Below are 23,216 nucleotides of genomic sequence, written 5' to 3'. Positions count from 1 at the left end.
CCTCCAGCGCACCAGGACCAGATGGATTTGCACGTCCTTTTCATCAAAAGTGCTGTAGTATTATTGGGAATGATGTGATTCACGCATGCGGTCCACTATTTCTTTGAGTCAGGAAATTTACCTATCGTATTATTGATACATCATTTTATGAACAGTGTTAAATAGGAGTACAACAAATTGATGACATGTTAACATGAAATGATGTGTCAATAGGAGTACAACAAATTGAACAAAAGTTTGAAGAGCACATCTTAACTCAATAGTAACTAATACATTTTATCAACTACACAGAGAATTAAATATAAAGAACCATTTCATTTTAAGTGCTATAATTGCTTAATTATGATATAAATTGTTTATTTCAAAATTATGCAAATTGCTTACTTATCGTTTATTTCAAAATTCTGCAAAGGGCGTTCACTGGCGTATTGCAATTCTTTGAAATATTTTTCACTAACATTGAATTTTTTATTAATGAGAAAATCATAGCAATTTGAGAAAATGTTGGGGTGAATATGCATCTTTTATATCTATAAATATTTTCTCTTGTCAACCATATACTTATAAATTCAAGGTTTGAATTTTCTATAGAGATTTTAATAGATATTAATGTTTGTTTATGTTCTTAATACTTAAGTTTTTGGAAGAAAATTTTGCAAGAAAGCTATTGATGAATACTTCATAATTTTTAAGAAAAATGAATAAATATTAACATGAAAAAGGTATTGGATTGAAATTAAAGAAAAAATGAACTCAGCGGAGAGAAATTTCTATTAAGAATGATGCATGTTAATTTGTTAAGATAATGAAAGAATTGAATAAGGTAGAATATTAATGGGAGTCAGCCTGTAATTTATCATTTTACATTTCAATGGAAAGAAATCTACAATAGGTAATATAAAAAGGTCAAATTCACATGAAAAATCTAGACTTTGATTGTCCCTTTTTTATAATTAAAGCTTCAACCCTATAGGCTCTTTAAAAATATTTGAACATTTATTCTTCTTTCTTTTACAGATAAGATAATTTAATTAGCTAACTGCCTCATTAATTTCAATTTGCCAATTACTATGATTGGACAAAGGAAATTAATTAATCACTATAATCTCAATTACTACTCAACCTCATAATGATTCACTATAAGTATGGCAATTTTTTATAAACTTCTTTGTGCTTGTCACTACAATAAGATGTCTTGTTCTTCTTCTTCCATTGAAATCCATGGAAAGGTATGGAGTTGTAACACTCATTATGAAGTGCTAATACTTATTTATAATTCCCTTTAAAATGCTTATAACAATTGATATTCAGTTTGATTGTATATGAATTCTTTTTTCTGTAAGGATGAGCTTTAAATGAAAACTGCGACTTTTTCCCTCAAGAATAGGTTTTCAGTAAGATTTAGAAAGTTTAGCATGAATTAAGAAGACGTGATAAATAGCCATTGTTCAAAAAATTTATGCATATATATAGGAAAGGTAAGGATAGAGATACGGTAATTCTAAGCTAGGTATTTTTTGGTCTCGTTTGTCTTTGGACCATGATTATGTCCTTCTTGATAGGGAAATGTGAATTATTGAATCTGTGTTTATGGAGACTTTGGGTCTATTTATACCATTTTAGAATTTCTATCTTAAAACTATACAAATTAAACGAAAAAGAAAAACTAATTTTTGATTGAAATATTTATGAAATCCTTTTTCTTGGAAAAATTCATAGATTTTTTTTTTTAGCAGAGATATCCACACATCCTTAATGAGTTGTTAGGCTCCACCAATGAGAGTCGATGGGGTTAGGATCTCCCAACCATGTTTATATTATCAAAAAAGCGAATACAGAGAAGGATAGGGACATCAGCCAAATTTTTGTATGATTCATGAAACTATAGGCAATTAGGCACAAAGAGAGTGATTTCAATTTGTCTAGAAAGCATGATTTCGGGGGGCGGCGGCGCTTGGGGGGAGGGAGGGGAATAATTGCATACACAATATCGGGTACAATTTTTTTATAGTATTTAATATGAATTCATTGTGTAATAATCAATTATGACTCACGATCGGCCCTAAGAATTTTGAGTACCGTGTGCCATATCTAAAAGTCTTACACCCTTTGTGTAATTAAGAAACACGTATAGATTTAAAAAAATAAATACATAAATCTATTTATTAATTTTTGTGCCTTTTTCCTAAATATTGTGCCCTTTAATGACCCGAACTTTATTTTATTTGCAGCATAGAGATGTTGCAAATGGATCAACACCAATTTTCTTGAATTTATTTGCAGCATATTTTCCACTGGATTTTCTTAAGTGAAATTGATGTTAAATTCTCAGTCCTCTATTTATGTTACATGATACTTAAGTGCTTATTTTTAGATTTCTAAACATGTTTTAGCTTTATATCCTCCTGATAACATGATTTATTTTTAGGTTGATATGACTATCCAATGTGAGAAAGTGATTCCCCATTGGCTTGATGGTTTGTTAGAAAAGAAATTTTTTGGTAGATGTGAGAATCATGATTTTTCAAAGAATGATTTGAATAGGTATTGCATTACTTGCGATTCCTCAAATTGCAAGTATTGCATCGCATCAGGTACACATAACGATCACAAGCTACTCACCATTTATCGTCATGTCTACCAAGATGTGATACCTCTCAAGGAGATTGAGAGTCATCTTGATTGTTCAACAATTCAGGTACTTTCCATTTAGATGGTATTTTACTTATATTTCTTGCGACAACAAAAATCCATCACAAATAATTAACAGAATTTTCAGATATGGTATTTTCTGACTAAATTACATATGTTTTGGGATCTGATGTGATACTACAAGCATCTCAAAAGTTGCAAAGACAAAACAGCAGTCCCGAAAAGTATTTACAATGCATTAGTGAAGTTCTGTAACGTAGTAAATAAATCTTTGAATCTGTATTATGCATTTACTATCATATAATGACTATTTCACATACACTGGCTTTACAGATGGTCATACATAATTCATCATTTTGTAAACTCGTTAAATATTGATTGCAGCCTTACAAATGCAACAAAAAGTGGGTTGTGTCGCTAAAGCCGCTTCCCCACAATGGTTCAGGTTCACATATGGACGGCGATGAAGCATGCCATGTGTGTAAGAGAAAATTGAATGATTTTGACCGATATAGCTTCTGCTGCTTAGCTTGCAAGGTTATAAATGCTAAAAATATTATAAAACCAACTAGTCTAGTTCGAACGCATATATGTGCATGCACACATAGATGCGCACACACAAAATGGCTCAAGAGTGAGCAATTTTTACGTTTTTTCAACACCTATTCATTTTGCCTCGACCAAATTTTTAGGTTCAAGCATTCTATGAAAGGAGCAAATCTCCTGTAGCTACAAGGATGCTTACAGATGGAAGGGACGAGGTTGTGCAACCTACAAATCCAAACAAGCGTAAGCGTACTAGAAAAGGGGTTCCTTGCAGGGCTGCCATTTAATTTTCTAATGCTAGAGGTTGAGGAAACTCCATTTAAGAACTTTGCATTTAATTTAAGGAACATTAATGTTTGTTTTTCTTTCATTTATTGCTGTAAACTTTGATGATGATATATGATTGCAGTTTTTCTAATTAACTGTTAAGTTTTAAGCCTATCTTTTCAACATTTTAAAGTTTATTTGAGTAAAATATTTCAAGGAGGAGAGCATTTCCATCATCTTTTACAAGTGACAGATTAATGAACTTCATATCGTTTTTCTTCTTCCTTTTTTTTTTTTTTTCTCATTTTAATTGAAGGCGCTTTGACTGTTACAGTTTCTTGCTTGGACTCAGATTGTGCAAATATCTACCTGATTTTTTTTTAATTCCCTAATCACTGCAACATATATAGTTCATCGGCGGTTAATTAATTAGCTAAATTAGTCAATGAATAACAAGATTTATAAGTGACAAAAAATTTGGTGTCTTAATTAACACAATGATCGCTTACCTTGTGTTTTTATCCATATACTTTCAGCGGATGGACAATTAACGTCATAAATTTGATTACTAAATATAAAGAAGTTGACGAGTTTAGAATCAAAAGAAAATTAAAGAAGGCAAACTCGTATCTTGCTTTTGGACCAAATTAACTGCCTATTTTACGTTCTTTGAAGGACGGCTTGGATCTGATCACCAAGATATAATTGCCAAGGTTGATCCTTCTTGACTGATCTGATGGCTGGGATAAAATAGGCAGTTTATTTGTTCCAACAGCAAGAAACGTGTTTGCAAAAAAAATAAAAAATAAATAAAAGACTTTTCTTTCTTTTTCTTTTGAGTCAAAACTCATCACAAACTCCAACTTGACTCGAGAAGAAAACTGTTCAAGAAACCTATCACCTATCCTTTGTTTCATTGCTCCTTGTACCTGTCAAGGGATGTGTTATCCTACGATTTAATATCGAAATAAATACCAATTTATAAAGATATTGGGCTTCTCCATTTAATAAGGTTGATCTTATTAAGATGGACCCCAAATCTTAATATGGTATCAAAGCTACCTCGTGAATTTTAAAATTGGTCTGCTCAAATGAGCCACCATCTTGCGGGGGCCTATCAAGGGATGTGTTATCCCAAATCGATTTAATATTGAAATAAATGTCAATTTATAAAGATCTTGGGTTTCTTCATTTAATAAGATTGACCTTATTAAGATAGACCCCAAATCTTAACAGTACCTGCCAGTAGTTCAGTTCTTAATGTGCAGTAGGAAATCAAGCTTTAGCAATAAGCTCAAACCTTACTACTCATGGATCAAAGCGATTTTGCAAATGATTTCACCAAGAAATCGAAGATAGAACCATGTACAACCCATATACAGATTCAAAATATCAACCGGATTTCTACAGATCAAGTGCAATTTCAGATTCTAAACCTTAGCTTCTGTCACAGATTCAGTCTATTGCAAATCTAGCATATGAAGCTCAGATTCACCAGGCCTTAAACACGCAGTTTCAACATGAACTTCACAAATAAATTAAAAGACATTCTCGATTACTATAAAAAGAAAACAAATTTATTGTAATTACTCTTGTCTCTTAAGTACATAACATGATCAAACCTACTTTTACTTTATTTACAACATAATAGATGAACTTCTTACCCATTTTTTAATTACAAAAACTTTACTGTCATCCCTGGCTTCTTATAAACCATTTGAAATCAACTAATGATTGGCTTCTAGGTATATCAACTTCTGAGAGCAACTCTATGTATCGTAGCCTAGTAGAGGGTCTGTTTTGTCTTCTTTCCTCAACTCTAGGTAATTGGTAATTAACTAGTGAACTATTTTTAATATTTTGACCATTTTCAGCTTTAGTTACTTCAGTTTGTACTGTTTTATCTGCATTTTCATCTTGTTCGGACTATTTTATCTAACTCGTGTCCTTTTACATTATTGTGTATTAATTATGATTGTTACAATGTCATATTTAATGCTTAATTAGTAAATTTATTCTTATTGTGACTTTTTATGTTTTGGAATGAAAATAAACATTGGACGCACGATCGAAGTGTCTAATAAATTTAAATCTAGTACGCTTATCAATTAAACTTTAAATAAGTTATATGATATGTTTATTTTTTGTGTGCTTATAATCCTTAGATTAGCTATTGTTACATAAATATTGAGGTTAGCTTCCTTTTAAGTAGTAGTAGTTGTTGTTGTTATTATGACCTTGTTAACATGTTTAAGCATGTAATTATCATATGGTGTAAATTATTGTTGATTCTTATAATTCATTTTGCAAATTTGATGTTGTTGCTTTGTACTCCATCTTTGAAGAATTCTTCAAATTATTTTAAGTAAAATTTTGTAGAGTAGTTTTTATTCAACGTATTTTTGCATATATTGAGCATGACATCTTAAAAATTTGGACCGATTGGATCCATATTCGATTTTATATAGAATGAATATTACAATACATTTCTGTACCGGAGGATTGAAAATCTGAGTTTTAACATTTTAAATATACCTTATTTTCTATGTGATGATTTGATTTTTATAATAGTTGTTCTTCTATATGCTGGGAATGATTATAAATTTTTATGAAGTTGTTTGTCCAAGGAATTAATTTGTATATGTACTTTCTAAGAGTACTTTACATTGAACGTGTTAATGCTAGCAGAACATATAGCCCGGATGGTAAAATAGAAAATGTGGAACAAATAATGATTTTAGACCTTGTAAAAATTCGTACATGATATAAATTATGTCTCTCATGTTTTTGAAAAGTTTTGTTCAATATTGACTTCAAAATTTTTAGATAAAATTTTTGCTTGTGCATCGTGTCCAAAAATTTCAGCAACTAGAAAGTTTTTGATCGATTGCTTTAAAAATTAAGAAACAACATTTTGACTCATTTAATTACATAATTTTTGTGATGAATCTGTCATATATTATTTTATAAATCTCATAGAGAGAGAAAATTATTTGATTTTTAGTTACCCCTTTATGTTTAGGATAAGTATTTCAGAGTCTTTTTTGGCAAAAATGTGAATGCTTATGACATATTTGATTTCACATTCTTAGACGCGTTAATGTGCTTATGCTTATGGTGCATGGAGCAAAATAAAATAAAAAAGATTAGAGCTAGATACTTAGGGTGTGTTTTAGTCCCATTATTTGAAAAAATACATTCTTCAATAATGTTTGACATCATTTCAACCACACATTTTTCAATAAAATAATATTACTTGTAAATCTAATTTTTTTTCATATTTTTAAATCACACATTTTCCATCAATACACTATTCAAAAATGTATTTTTATGAAAAGAATGGAGTTCAAACAAGGGCTTAAGAAATTGTCTCTGTGGTTAAAATAAATAAATTAAATGGTAATGGCCTAGAACTTTTGGTATGTTGATTTTGTAGACGATTAAGGATATCTCTACTTATTATTCTAAAAGCAAATTCCTAAGGATTCTAAGTAATTAAATATCTCATTATGTTCATTCGTAAGTTACGATATTAAATGCATGGTTATTTTACATTAATTGTTATTTCATACATGTGATCGCATCCATTAGCATTCATGAAGTAAAGTTTCAAGAAATGAAAAGTTTTTAATTGATAATGTGGCAAAGAATATTATTTGTCCCATATTTTTAAGAGATATATATTTATGCCATGAAAAATGTGCTTGAAAAATAAGGTGTAGGGGATTGATGCATCCGGCTAATGATAACATCAAATGTTTATTGTTAACTGTCTTGTAGTAATACAGGTAATTGAATCATGTTCCAAATAATAATGGCCCACTACATTCTGATTGAATAGAGGATACATAGAATTGAGCTCACAATGTTAGTATTTTTTTTAAAAAGAAATGATAAAAATGGATATGTATTTTGAAAGGATAATTTGTGTAAATAAATATATATCATAAATATGCATCACGTGCATGAAGTTTGTGTTAGGTCCAATATTGTAATTGGCAATTCTGTGAATAAAAATAACTAAATTAAACTTCTATAAAAGTCAAGGACTTGGGTTGCAATTTTGTATAGATGGCTAGGTTAGGGTTTGAATTTGGAACAAGGTAAAAGACTCGTCGGAATTTCCCTCGCCTCACACCTAACTAAAATAGAGAGCTCGTCATTCGCTTGTCATCCTTGCATTGCTTGAGTAAAAAGCCGTCGCTCGCTTTTCGTCGAGTTGTCGCTCGAACGACAATGATATCCGGCCAATCCCTAGGTTGCGATTTTCGAGAATTTTACACGTCCCATGACACCTATTCGTCTCCAACTATAAATACAGAAGTCATGAATGAAAATTGGGTGGTTGCTACATTGTGCTATCATTGAGAAACACTTTCACATTATCTTTGGGAGATTCAAGAACACATTTCAACTTGTGGAATCAATTATTCATTCTTGAGATCCGATAATCTAGTTTTGGAAAAAAATCTCATCTTTATAATCCAAAACACCCAAGTTCCTTAATTCTTTGAGCAATGGACTCTCTTGTAGAGGATTGAGAGAGGTGGATTTCAAGCACACGAAAAACACAAGAATAGGAAATTCTTGGAATTCCACCTGGAAAAGGCAATTAGTATAAGATCAGAAGGATGGAAGAAGATAGCAGATCTTGGAGGCTGCAGAAGGTAGATCGAAAAGTCTATTGGAGAGGCTATATAGTATCTATGGCAGTGGATCGTGGGAAAGGAAGATTGACAGTGGATCTTAGAAATTACAGGAATCACAACAGCTAGAACAAGTGAAATTTGCTAGATTGAAATCACACTGTATCCCTGACTGTCTATAGTAGAGGTAACTGGCGTGGTCCCGAAGTTTTTCCCACGTTGGGTTACTCCATCAACAAATTGTGTGTTAGTTACTGTTTTTCATATTGTAATTGCGGCATTCAAACATAGGGAAATTTGACTTGTATGTTTAATCATCTAGAAAATTAATTAAAAGTGACTTGTTGCTTTAATTAGTCAACTCCGTACGTAAGGTCAAATTAATAAATTGTCTGGAACGTAAACTTGGTTATCTTAAAAGTTGAAGTAGTGTGTAGCGTCCCAGGCCCGAAGTCACAAGTGGTATTAGAGCCAAAAAAATGTGTCTTGACCTTATTATGTCTATATGAGTGCCTCATTGTGTGCCCCGCCCTATTTTAATGGTAGCAATTACACATATTGAAAAGTTAGGATGGGAGCATTTTTGAAATCTATGGATGAGAGAATTCGGTTTAAGTGTAGTTAACCGTTGGAGTGCCCCTAGTGCAACCGTAGATAATGTAGTAACCCTCACTCCTATAGCTAGTTGGTCTAAAACACAACTGGATGAATGTAATTGGAATAGCAAAGCCCTATATGCCATGTTCATGGCTGTTTCTCCAGAAGAGTTTAGGCGAGTGTCCATGTGTGAGGTAACGAAAGAAGTTTGGGATATCTTAGAAACCACACATGAGGAAACTCAGGCAGTTAAAAACTCTAAGTTGCAAATGCTACCCATGAGGTTCGAGAAAATTAGAATGAGAGATGATGAAACTTTTGATGAATTTTATGCGAGTTTAAACAACATAGTAAATTCTAGTTTCAACCTAGGAGAGAAATTCCCGAGCCTAAAATTGTGAGAAAAATACTTATATCCTTACCCGAGCGATTCAGGCCTAAAGTTACGGCAATTAAGGAAAATAAAGACAGAGATTCTATTGAGGTGAAAGAGTTAGTTGGATCCCTCCAAATTTACTAGCTGGCCTTAGATAAACCTGCAACAGAAAAGTCATTGGCCTTGAAATTTGTGAGGAATAACCGGACTGAATCTTCTGATTTTGATTTATTGAATGAGGAGGAGTTAGCATATCTTGCTAAGAAATTTCGAAAAATGTTTACGATTAAAAAGAAGCCTTATGAGAGAAAAAAAGGTACCCCGATTGAATCCAGGAGAAGATATAAATCAGTGAGATGCCATAATTTTCAAAGCTTCGATCATGTTAAGAATAAATGCCCTAGCGGTAGAAGAAATCAAGAAAAGTTTATGAATGCTACTCTCACTGATGACGAGTCTAGCTCGGACAATCAAAGTGAGAAATTCACTCGTGAGGAAAGTGAAAAATGTATAGCCTTCGTTGCTAGGGTAAAGAATGAATCTAACCAGGGGAGTGATAGAGATGATGACATAGGCAGTGGTAAGGAAATTGAAGAAGATTCTGTGAGTGAGGAAGATATCCAAGAGGCAAATGAGAAAATGTATGAGGAGAGTCTTAAGATTCTTAATAAGAACAAAGCCTTAAGGATTCTTAATAAAAACAAAGCCTTAAGTACAACGATTGATGAGCTTCAATTTGAGAAAGAGAAGTTAGTAGCATACATTAAGGAATCTACCTTAGTCTTAAGTGAAATGAAATCTATGAATAAAAATTTGGAAACTCGAGTTAAGAATCTCACCAGTGAACTTGAGAGGTCCTTTAAGAAAGTCGGTGAGCTGACCATCGAGAATAAAACTTTAGAAATCTAGGTTAAGAACTTTGTGAGAGATCTAGAGCATTCTAAGTCTCAACTTCTTGCCTTCACTAGTGGTTCATCAAAGTTAGATAACATTCTAGAAATGGGCAAGTCGACTGGTAATAAAAGAGGTTTAGGATACAAGGGTAAAGATCATAATGTTGCTAGCACGTCCAAGACAACATTTAGACCAACCTAAACATGTCCCTGAACCCAAACCTAAGGATAAGGGATCTGTAGAATATAGGTCTACCAGACAGTGTAGGACCCGACCTAGGAATAGATGCCAGCATTCACATAACTTAGGTCCTAGGTTTATCCCTACATGTTATCACTATGAAGAGTAAGGTCACATACGCCCTAAATGTCATCATTACATGAATAGAAATAAGAACATGACCTTCAATAGGAACAAAAATTAGGTGTGTGTTGGTCAGATTAGATTCCTTACTGATCAAGTGAATCGTTTAACCAAATTGGTGACACAACTGTCGGGGAACTGTTCTCCCACCAAGCAAGCATGGGTGAAGAAAAGTGACCTACAAAACCTTGAAGTAGATCATGATGCTCTTAAAGGAAAGTGCACTCATATATCTAATTGATTTGGTATTCTTGATGCCTGCTTATTCTTAACTGTTATATGATTTATGCATGCATCACTTGTATTTGTATGTTTTTTTTATTTGTTTCTGGTATCTTGCATGTGCATTTTCATTATGTTTGCATTGGCGTATGCATATTGCGCTTTGTTTTGTGTGCTTCAAATTTTTTTTGTATGTGGCGTATTCATGTTTGAAAAGAAAAACACAAGAAATTGAAAAATGAAAAACAAAAAAAAAAGTTAGGAAAATGGAAACTTTCACTATAGCATGATATATAATTCTTGAATTTGTATGTTGTGACCATGCATGAACTGAAGTTGATAAGCTATAACATAATTTTCATTGCTTGCTTAGGTTATTGTGAAGTACTTAGTATGGGTTTCTTCATGTACTATATGCACTGCACACACTGTGAAATTGTTAATGGAACTCTATCGCATGTGTAAAATTTAGGATGACTGTCACATATTAATAGGGTGACTTTGAACATGAATTGACCGAATTTATTAAATTTAAGCTCAAAAATATTTCCCATTATATAAAAGCTCAATATCTTAATGTTCTTTTTCGGGGTCTATTTGACTCGAGTAATTAAGCCTACGGGATTCCTTAAAACCTAGTGCCTATGATCAATTGACTTGGATTAATTGGCCTAAAACTTGCTACAGGGTCATCTCAGTCGCCTAATTGAGAAGAATCTGCAATTAAGATGAAAAATGAATGAGCTTGAAAATTTTGAAAATTTGAAAAATAGAATGCTCAAAGTCATGGGGAGAAAATGAAAATAATAAATATAGGTCCTAATGCGCTTATTTAAATCGAGTTTCATAAGTAGGATAATATACTTATTGGCAATGATTAACATGTCATTTCTTACAAAATAAAGGTTCGGAGTCCTACTTACATTGGATTAGTAACACTTTACACATATGAGTCAATTATACAATTTACTTCATTCTGACTTAAATTGAGTATGTGGAGAGGTTTATGACTTATCAATTATACTTGTACATGCTATCAATTGCATTTTAAGCTGTTAGATGTTATTGTTCTGATTGATTTTGATATCTTTCCTTTCAGCATTTGCGACAAAAAAGGGAAGAGAAATATGTTACTAGGGGGGAGGAACTAGAGAGCGATTGCATTTTATATCTAGGGGTCATTGAGGAGAGATAGAGACACATTGTGTTACTGCATAAAATTCATGAAATTTTGCAGTAAGGAGGACCATTGCAGTGCATTCCATGTCATATCCATTGCTGTTTGAGTTTTGATGTTTAGTGATGTTGGTGTTTCAGTTGGTGTTTTGATTGACATTAATGTCACGTTTCAAACTAACATATTGATTTGTGATTAAGTGCTTTATTTATTATATTTCCTATATTACGTGCTTTTACACTTGATATTTGAGTTTTGAATTTCAGGAAACAGGTTTAACAAAAAATGCAAGTATCAGTGATAGAGTACTTAGGTAGTTTAGTTTTGATTAAGTGTAATCCTTTGACTTATTTTTTGTATAGTTTTGTCATAGAATGCCAAAGGGGGGATTGTGAGGTCCAATATTTTAATTGGCAATTCTATGACCAAAAAAGGACTAAATTGAACTTCTGTAAAAGTCAATGACTCGGGTTGTAATTTTGTATAGATGTTTAGGTTAGGGTTTGAATATGGAACAAGGTAGAAGACCCATTGGAGTTTCGCCCACCTCACGCCTAACCATTGCTCAAGCGTTAAAAACAAAGAGCTCGTCACCACTTCATCATTCGAGCGAAAAGTCGTTGCTCGAGCGACAGTGATATCCGACCAATCCCTAGGTTGCAATTTTCGAGAATTTTACACGACCCATGATACCTATTCACCTCCAACTATAAATACAGAAGTCATGGACGAAAATTGGGTGGTTGCTACATTGTGCTATCATTGAGAAATACTTTCATATTACCTTTAAGAGATCCAAGAACACAATTCAATTGGTAGAATCAATCATTCATTCTTAAGATCCAGCAACATAGTTTTAGGAAAACATCACATCTTTGTAATCCAAAATACTTGGCTTCCTTAACTCTTTGAGGAATGGACTCTCTCATTGGGGTTGAGGGAAGTCAACTTCAAGCACAGAAAAAGCACAAGAACATGAGGTTCTTGGAATTCCACTTGGAAAAGGCAATTGGTATAAGATCAGGAGGCTGGAATAAGATAGTTGATCTTGGAGGCTGTAGGAGGTAGATTGGGAAGTCTATTGAAGTGGTTAGACAGTATCTACGACAATAGATCGTGAGATCGGAAGATTGACAGCGAATCTTAGAGATTACAGGAATCACAAAAACTAGAACTAGTGGAAGTTGCTAGACTGGAATCGCACTGTATCCCTAAATGTCTATAGTTGAGGTAATTGGCTTGGTCTCAGAGCTTTTCCCACGTTGGGTTTCTCCGTCAACAAATTACTATTTTCCATATTATAATTGCTGCATTCAAACATAGGGAAATTTGACTTGTATGTTTAATCATCTAGAAACCTAATTAAAAGTGACTTATTTCTCTAATTAGTCAATTCCACACGTAAGGTTGAATTAATAAATTATTTGGAACATAAAGTTGGTTATCTTAAAAGTTGAAGTAGTCTGCAGCGTCCCAGACCCAAACTCACAATTTGCTTATAGAAGTTAACTCATTTCATTTATCCCTCTCCATTTTCATATTATGAAGGCAAAACAATTCGAGACGACAGCTTGTGGTGAAATAGACTTAGAACTAAACATTTAAATAATGACTTCATTTCGAAATAAAGTAGACATTTTTTTTGTTATCTTATATTTAGTTAAGTGTGTGTGTGTGTGTGTGTGTAGTTCTTTTCATAAATGAAGGTCATTAATCTTTATTATGTTAAAGAAAAATCACTTATGCATTTAGGATTTTAAGAGAAATTTAAATGATAATACTTGTAAACCTAGGGTATCTAGATTTGAGATATTACATTTTAGGTTGGTCATAAGTTAGGCTTCACCTCAATTAAAGTATCATCATTTGTAACAATCGGGACTGCATTTTCTACCTCCACCAACTACTAAATTTCACTCTCCATAGTGATTTTAGCTGCTAAGTTTTTCATTGTCATTTTCGTCAAATATGACATCCTTACTTATTACTATCTTAACCCTTCAACCCCTAATACCACAACATATAACCCTTAGTACCTCAGGATAACATGGAAACATACACTTGGGTGACTTCAGTCCTAACTCCACTTCATTTTACTGTGTAGAGGCAGCATGACAAAAGACCCTACGGTTATCATAATCGGCTTGCATCCTAGTCCACATCTTCTCTTGTGTCTTATCATCTAAGGCACTCAAAGGGCAATCTATCTATAAGCAGCAAGTTGTAAGTTCTAACTACCATCTCTCCCTAAAAAGTTTATTCAAATCCAAATTATCTAGTATGCCCCCAATTTTCTCTTAATGAGTCTTATTCATACTCTCAGCTTCCTCTATTTATGGTGGAGTACATGTAACTATTCTGTGGCTAAGTATGCCATTTGTCTTGTAAAAAATATCAAATTCTTGTTTGCAAAACCCTAAACCCTTAGTGGTTCTTAAGGCTTTTACTTTCTTTCCCAAATGATTTTTTCTGTCTTCCAAATTTTGAACTTCATTAAAGCTTTGGCTTTTTGCTTTAAAGGGAAAACTAACACTTTTCTAGATAAATCATCTATAATGAAAAAGAAAAACCTATGTCCAAAATGTGTTAATGTGTATCCCGAAGGTTTACATGTAGGTAATTAATCTGACATGGAATCCGACCATTGTATACTTTAAAAATCACCCTACGTGGCTCACCCATTTTACAATGCTCACAAAAGCTATGTTGCTTATTACTTCTCCTCCAAACACCCCTTGTGCTTCAAGAAGTTGCAGCCCCTTTAAGCTAATATATCTTTGCCCTTTGTGCCAAGTACCAGTTCTGCCCTAATGACATAGCCCATTTCTAATAATGCCTTTCGTAATTACTAAGGAACCTCTCATCCTTTAAATACCTCACCAACAAATTTCCCATTATATTACCTCCTAGCTAGTGTACATATTTTACAATCTCTAAGTTACATACTATATCGATCTCCAATTTAAGTGAGAGAGTTCTTATTATCGCAATCTTAGGAGATATTATGGCACATAAGAATCTACCCCTCTTCTATTTTGGTCAAAGAAATAAGTAAATCCCACCTAGATGTCATATAAAATGAACATCCTGAGTCTAGGATCCATTCCAAATTACTAATTGAGTAATACATACTGATAAGTGTATTTTTGTACACTTATTTAGATCACAAACATGACTTAATTACGAGAAAAATATTTAAATTGTGACTTAATCTCGTTGAATTCATGCAATGTAGGTGTTTCTATGGAAATGGTAGAATTCAGGAGAAAAAAAGTCGAAAAAAAGAACTAAAATGGAGCAAAGTGATAGTTCAAGGACCAAAGTGCAATTATCCAAAAGGTGGTCCGAAGGACAAATCAAGGAAGTGAATGAGCTAAATACCAATTTGGTGATATTATGAGATGATGGAAATAAAAAAAAAAAAAAAAACAAGTAAAAAGGACCAAAATGAATCAAACTGAAAGTTCGAGGATCAAGTTGCAAATAATCTATAGATGAGACGGGAAATGGAATGAAGATTCAAGAGTGTTAGAGGTCAGTCAAATCAGGAAAGGAGTCAAAGAGGTGAAATATGGTCGAAGTATTATCAAGTATCAACTTTCAGTCGAAAAAACTATGCTCGTGATTTTTAGTCTCTATTTGAGATTCATTTTTGGCATAGTAAAAATCAGAATTTTAGAAATCCTATTTCTATCAAAAGTGTAGACCTTTGAGTTTTCTTCCCAATGCACATTGAATCACTTCAATCGGAGATCAGGAAAGAAAGTTATGGCCGAAATACTAAAAGCTGTCTGGCGGAAAGAATGATATAATCATGAAGTCGCATGGTAGAAACTCATATGCGGTCACATAGAGGCATCCCGAGAAATTATTCTCAAATCTTTTTTACTCTATGCTATCGCATAAAAATGTACTATGCAATCGCATAGAGCAATTCGGAGGCCGAATCTGCAGTTTCCTTATTTCGCCGAAACTCTTATGGAAATAAGATTGTTAGGGCCCTATATAAACAAAAACTCTACCAGAACGAAGGGGACGCAGTTTTTAGAAGAAAAAGAGAGATTTTGAAGGAGAAAACGAAGAGAGAACATGAGGAAAATATCGCGCCAATTGAAGAATTGATTGAAACTTGATTCGGGTGATGACGTTTCTTCAACTATTTTTGTATTTTCTTCTTTTTAGCATGTTAGGCTAGATTTTTCATGTGTTAGGAGATCGATGTATCATGTAATTTGATCTTTAATATTCTAGTTTTGAAATTTGATATTTAGACATATTTCTATTGTTTTGAATGATTTATATACAATTATTGTTTCCGCAATTAAGGGTCCGTAATTGTGTGAGTTTGGGTGATTTATTCTTGCATTTGAGAGAATTGAAATAGGTTCGACATAACATAAATTATTGTAGGATCCGATAGGGGATAAAAATATATCGCTATGCCCTACGTGAATCTTTAAGTGTTCATAAAACCGCATGCATTTTTATATATGCACTTATCATATAAATATAGGTCGGTGGTATATAGAAATAGGTTCGATACATCTCGAGAGAGAGTATTGGATAGACTTAGAAACATTGATTCGTCACAATTGAATTGTGTTTGTCACATTGTGAAGCTAGGGTTTTAAAGTGATAATTGTATGGGAAATTGTGATCCTAGTATGTTTAATTCCTATTGATTACAACAAACGTGTGTTCTCAACAGTTGATTTCATTCTAGAGTATTAAAAATATTGTTTTGTGATTTAATTTAATTCAATCATAAAAATTGCATAAGTAAGGTTTTCTTTCCAAAATTAAGGTTTTCATTAGGTTCATGTTCACTTTAGTAATTTAATTTCGGTTAAGGTGACGATAGGTAAAATTGAACTAATCAATCTCTGTGAAACGATATTCGGACTCATTTAATACAATTTATTACTTGTTAACGAACCGTACACTTGCAGTAGTTTTAAATCGAAAGAAATAATTTCGTGAACACATACTTCTCCTAAATTACTAGAAGATCCATTGACAACATTACCTTCTTCATTGGGCTTATCCTTAAGTTCATTCTTCTTTTGATAGAAATCTCTTGTGAAATGACCCGTCTTGCCATACTCATAGCAATTTCTACACTTAGATCTGGATTCCGTTTTTGACCTATTTTTACGTGTACCCTTCCTTCCAGATTCATTATCATTGTCCTTTCACAATGGACCTACCTCATGCCATTAACCCCTCCACCTTTGATTTTCAATTCTTTCACTCTTAAATTCCAATTCCCTGCTTCTTAGTGAGTTAATCGCCATATCCGAACTCAATGCCTTTCTTAATCTCCTCTTTAAAGGATTCAAAACATGGCATTTAGAAGGATTATGACCTTATACTTATCCAAGACCTTTTCACCACACTTGGTGATGTTAAACAAGAGTAGGCTCTTACCTAGGTCTTTAGTTGGGTCAAACTTAAAACTAAAAAACCTCTATAACAAGAAGAGTTTATTCAGTAAGTGTTAACCATATACAACTCCTCTAGTTTATCCCACAAAGCCATAGTGTTGTCTAGCTTACCTACCTTTTCTTTATATATTATCACCTATTATAAAAATGTAAGCTGATCCATCTTCCTCCTTCTTTTTATCCTCGCTATAAGTGGTCCGAAACTTCTATCTATATAGCCTTATAATCAACCTCTTGTTGAGCCAAATTGGCTACCATTTGTTGTTGCCAAATGGGATAGTAATATTTCCCGTCAAACAAGTCTAATCCAAACTCAGTAGACATCATTATCTACCCCAAACCTACCTTATAACACAAAATTAAATGTTTTTTTTTTCCAAGGCTTAGACCAAAACTTAGCAACAGAAAATTCAGATTTTGAATTTACAAGAAGTAAAGGCCAAATTCGCAAATTATACCAAAATTCACACAAGACAGAAAATTTTCAAATTTCAGATTATGCCTAGATATAGGTCAAAAAATACAAATTTCTACCAACAATCATGTTCACCGACCTTCACACAAGATTGAAAATCCCAAGATTAAGACACTTCAAGAATGCACAGACATGCAGATTACTACTTATCAATTAATTCAACAAGTTAAAATCAGCATCGAATTGTTTCGTGCGTGTTCGTCGCTAACAATTAAAAGGGATCAGACTATTGTGTAAAGGACAAACCTCTTGAGACAAAGTTCCAGAAAGGGGCGTTCTTTATTGGCGATGTCTTTACAATCGAAAAGTAAAAACAGAATGCCTCCAAGGGGCGTAAACACACGAGTTACTGAAAGAAGTGTTTAAATCTAAACTAAGAAATTTAAAATTACATATTCTCTGTTCGAGAGTTTTTTGATTCGGGCCTTTTGCTCTATGTCTTTTCTTCCTTTTATACTCCCCGGATGATCTCTTTGTGATCAACCGCCTAAAAACTGCTTGATCGTTCTATAACTGCCCACTTTCCTTGTAATGGCCAACTTGTCATGGAACTGCCTTTTTAACTGCTATCATTACTCTTTGTCATTCAACCGTTTTCAATTGAATTCCTTGAATCGTGGAACGTGATAGGGCTGCTTAATAACTGCTTTTGATAACTGCACTTCTTGATAACCACAACACTTCATATTTGCTAAGACCTTGGGCGACTCGAAGGTTTGGGCGAGAATAGAGTAGCAGTTCTGGGCGACTGCATGGCACTCCATTCTCTCAAATCCTGAGCGATTTGCAAGTTTGGGCGATGGTGTTACCGCGTTCATGGGCTTCCCTATTTGGGCCTTCATCCTGAATTGTCTGATTGGGCTTCGTTCTTTGGGCTATCTAATTTGGGGATCCTCCAATTGGGCTTCATTCCTTGGGCCGTTTGATTTGGGCTGAATTTTTATGTGTCAACAATTACCTCCTAATATGGCAGAATTAATACCAATTATTAAATTTTGCCATATTCACTTTGTGTTTTCAGCAACATTCGAAATTTCCAAGAATTTCAATCATTGTTTTTTTCCATAGCTTAAAAAGATGCGACGTTTTGCAAACCCTTATAACCCCCAAATACGACATTTCACTGCACCATTAAATCACGCCTCACTTTTTAGCATTTCTCTCCCACAATTTACTGTTCATCTCTTTGCTTCCATACTACGTAACTCTGAAAAACTCCGTTTCGTCCCTAATAGCTACTTCACAATCTCAATCTGGTGACTCCTTTAGTTTTGATGACTTTCAGAAACTCCTTAACCGTCCATACAAAACTCCGAACTTTCTCGCACCTGCTAATGTCGAACTCAATGAGTTCTACCTAGGTCATTTCTTCAATAATACAGAGGCAGTCGAACAAGTGGCGGTGGGCCAGCTGTTTCCTTGTACTCAAGGCCCTCCATTTCTAAACTCTCTGCCGCTGAGGCCACTTCGCGAAAGAGGTATTCACACTTGGCCTAAATCTGATGTAGTTTTTCGTAGGTGGCATGCTCGCCTTGTGGACCATGGTCCTACTAAGGCACTTTTTGATAATACTAGGATTTCTGATTTGTTAGAAATCTCTCTTCAACCCCCCTACTTTTGATTCAGCACTTTTTTCGATCGCTTTAAGTTTTTGGTCTTCTGAATATAATACCTTTATTTTCCCTCTTGACCCCATGTCTATTACTTTAAGGGATGTTGGGGCCCTAGTGAATTTGCCACCTTTGGGCGATACCATTTTTCCTGGTATCTTGGTTTTTGGTGGCGCCCTAAAGTTTGGTAAAACCCTCACCGAGTCTTATTCAAGCCTGCAAACCCTTCATAACCATTCGAGCGCTGAGCCTTCCCATACTGAGCAAGTGGCATTTCTTCTGGTTTGGCTTTGTAAATATGTTTTGTGTGTGCCAAGCATAAAGCCCTCCCTGAGCTATTTTACCCATAGCGCATGAATTGGCGCGTGGCAGGCCTCTGAATTTATGTTCTTTCTTTTTGGCTGCCCTCTATAGAGGCATGGCTTCTTTTCAAACTAATTGAAGAATGGTGCATCTCCCACTGACAGTGGATCTCTTTGGTTCACTCAAATGTGGTTGAGATCCTATTTTCCATTACTTGGTGCTCCATCAATTTCTCGTCCTTCTGCTAGCTGCTATAGGCTAGCCATTGAGCCCCTGGCTCTTGTAAATATGTCTAGAATGGACATTTTTTCATTCTTTTATTCTTTGGATTCAATCCCTTCCTTCTTTCCTTTTCCTCCCTTTTTGACTCCAGACTATGTGCATCCTCCCTCCACTATAGACAGCGCGAGCACCTCTCTGCTCATTTGGATCCAGTTTTTAATCGGGAGGGAGTTATTTCATGATATTTTGATTGGAACCAATGCCAAGGCAGGGGTAGAAATATATGCTCCCCAATTTTTTGCTCGCCAACTTGGTTTCGGCCAAACCTGGCTTGTTCCTCCTTGCTATTCAAGGAACTTGATAGACCGTTCCCATATTATTAATAAGGCGGAGGCAGAGGTTATAAATGCTCACAATCTTCTTTTGATGAGCCATTTTTCATTAGCCCCCTTCAATTCTAGCCATGCCATCCATCCCCTTTTTGAACAGCTCTGGCCGTCAGTGATGCGCAGATTGTTTGCGACTGATGCCAATCGTGCCTTTCATTCACTGGACCAGCCGAGCATTTCTTCCCCTCCTCCTATTTTAGTCACTCCTTTGTCCATCCGGAGTCCTTCTCCTCCTCGTCGTGCTAAACAGTCTGCTCGTCCATCTTCTTCTCTCCCTGCCAAGCCTACTGCAGCCAAAAGTGCCCCGAGCCACAAACGGCCAGCCTTAGCACCTCTCATTCTGGAGGATGATGTTGATGATGATGATGATGATGATGATGATACCCCTCTTATCATCAGGAGGAAGGTAATTAAATTGGCTTACTCACAAGCATACTTTTCCATACTTGAAACTTTTCTTGTGTGCTGATGATTTATTTGGACTTCTCAGAAAAGTTCAGCCTCTCTTTTAAAGGCTTTGGTATCGGCAGCTCCTGCTCCATCATCCTCCGCTGAGGCTACTTCATCCAAACCAATTGATAAAGGGACTACGCTTAAAGAGACGTCTTCAGTCCCAGAATCTTCATCACAACCAATGGATGAGCCACCTTCTTCCCAGGGCGTCAACCCCCCAAACATCGAAGCAGAAGGCAATTCAATTTTTTGATACTTTACCTTTGCTTGTGCTATTGGTTTCTGATTTGTTGCTTTTGAGTTCTGCAGATGCTCCTATGAGTCTGCCCGTTGTGGCAACATCTTCTCTCTCAGACAATGGGAAGTCCTCGCGAATGGTGGAGCCACAGGTGGCAGACTTGGCTGAGGATATGCCATCTTCCAAGATTATTGATGAGGTAATCTTTGCTTCACTTTTATTTTCATCTTGTTCGTTGTAGTGAGAATCTTCAGTATTGGCAATTTTCTTTGCAGGATGCTGATAAGATTGTGCGGTTCATCCAAGACTTGTTCACTTCCTGGGGACAAGTCAAGATATCTGGCCCTGCTCCATTTGGTCGTCCTATTACTTCTTCAAAGGAAGATATGAAGTTCCTCAAGCAGTCAATATTTGAGTATGTGTCCTTCAGGGATATGGACATTGGTAAAGCGACGTTGAAAGTTATCCATTCCGAGGTCCTCTCCTTGCTGGCCAAGAATGTTGAACTGAAGGCCAAAAGTACTCAATATCTTCGCGCCGTATCTAAAAAAGAGTCTTTGCGTCAGGAGATCAACAAAGCTGAGGACGAGTTGAAAGAAATCTCTTCCGAAGTCATGATTGTAGACTCTTTGATGGCTAGTTTGGCTGCTCAGATGAAGGAACTTCAGGCCAAAATGGACGACTGCAAGGCGAAAATGGTTGCGAAAAAGTGTAACGCCTCCCAAGAAATTGAGCAAACTAAGTCCTTGGTCGAGCAGTACAAGAAGTTGGAAGTTGATGATGATGTCGTGGCCGAATTGAACATCATTTCCTCTCGGCAGAACGAGGACTGGGAAAAACTTAGGGAAAGAATTCGTTCGGTATGGGGTAGATTGTAATTAAGACATATAATGCCTTAACTTTTTCTTTTTGTAATTTAGCATTTGACTTTCCCTTTGTAACGTTGTACATCATTAATGAACATCTATGTTAATTTCTTGTGCATTTATTTGACATTTATCTTTTAATCGCCAATCCTTCAAACATTCAACTGCTTTGTGCTAAAAATCTTGCACATTTTCTCTTAATATTTCCACCTCTTTTCCCAAGACTTTGGGCTACTTAATTCCATTTACTAGGCAGAATATGGTTGCTCATATTCTGTCTCTTCATCTCTATCCCCCTATAAATGCACGTATGCTTCGCACTTTCCATCTTTCATCTTCATTTTCATTCTCTTTTTCAAAACCAATTTGCTGCCATTGTTTGGCATTCTGACAATCAATCCAAAACTTTCGTCTTCTGTAAAGATGGATTGTTTGGTCCGCCCATTTTACTACTTGTTTTGATATCACCCTTGGTATGGGAGATATAAGAAATATTTTTTGGCCAGCAGCGAAGTTTTTCCCATCAAAGTTCTTCACATCGTCTCTTTGTTCTTTACAAGGAGTTCGATGATAGAAGGCAATTTTTGGGATGCTTGCGGGCCACCTTGCTTGCTGAGAGTGCTTCTCAGCCTTTTTACCCGCCATTGCAGCGATGCATTTAGGAAGGCGGTGCAAGGTCAGTCCACCCTCTTACTCGGTGATCCATCGAGAAATTAGCTTCCTTTTAATTGGAGTTTTTAGAGCATCCATTATTTGTATTTTGAATCTTTGTAATGAACGTTTGATAATAAAGGACTTTATTTGAACGTATTTCGCTCTGACCTTGTTATCCTTAATCGTTCAACATGTTTTGATTACGCTTTTATCTAATCACATTCCCATAAAGAAGGAACATATTTTTTCAAATATTTGTCGTTAATGAATCTCACGTGTTTGGTGCCATCTAAATCTTCCAAATGATATACTCCATTAGGCAACACACTGTTTATTTTGTATGGTCCTTCCCAATTGGGCGACCACTTCCCATACTTTGGATCCTTGCTATCCAAAGGGAGTATCATCTTCCAAACTAATTCGCTCAGACTGAACGACTTGGCTATGACTTTTTTATTATAAAAACTTAGCCATTCTTTGTTTTTGAACTTGCAATCTATCTAAGACGTCCAACTTTAATTCGTCCAACCCCAATAAATTTTGAACTAGTGATTCGGTATACTCATCATCATTTAACTTATGTTGCAAGCACACTCTAATGATTGCACGTTGATTTTCATAGGCAAAATGGTCTTCTGTCCATAAGTAAGTTGGAAAGGAGTAATTTTGGTACTTGACTGAGGTGATGTTCTATAAGCCCATAAGGCCTTATTCAGACATTCGTGCCAATTTCTGGCATTTTCATCTATCATCTTTCTGATGATATTTTTTAGAATCTTATTAGAAGATTCTGCTTGTCCATTGGATTGAGCGTAATATGGT

At 34.8% G+C, this 23,216-nt stretch overlaps 1 protein-coding gene across 1 annotated transcript; it reads left to right on the top strand.

Moving 5' to 3' along the window:
• Positions 1-1,786: 1,786 nt before the first annotated feature.
• On the top strand, positions 1,787-8,136 carry LOC111367006. The gene is made up of 7 exons (XM_022987684.1): positions 1,787-1,867; positions 2,429-2,698; positions 3,037-3,189; positions 3,345-3,441; positions 5,211-5,288; positions 7,246-7,253; positions 7,999-8,136. The coding sequence occupies exons 1-7, from the start codon at positions 1,787-1,789 to the stop codon at positions 8,134-8,136; spliced, it is 825 nt and encodes a 274-aa protein (XP_022843452.1).
• The last annotated feature ends 15,080 nt before the right edge of the window (positions 8,137-23,216 follow it).

The sequence above is a fragment of the Olea europaea genome, chromosome 18, assembly GCF_002742605.1.
Source record: "Olea europaea var. sylvestris chromosome 18, O_europaea_v1, whole genome shotgun sequence".
NCBI lineage: Eukaryota > Viridiplantae > Streptophyta > Magnoliopsida > Lamiales > Oleaceae > Olea > Olea europaea.
This window is presented reverse-complemented; position numbering and strand designations above follow the sequence as displayed.

Coding starts and splice junctions, on each gene's coding strand:
- LOC111367006 (XM_022987684.1), top strand. CDS start 1,787: ATGGGGTTAGGATCTCCCAACCATGTTTATATTATCAAAAAAGCGAAT. Junction 1,868..2,428: donor GGGACATCAGCCAAATTTTT/GTATGATTCATG, acceptor ATTTATTTTTAG/GTTGATATGACTATCCAATG. Junction 3,190..3,344: donor TCTGCTGCTTAGCTTGCAAG/GTTATAAATGCT, acceptor CCAAATTTTTAG/GTTCAAGCATTCTATGAAAG.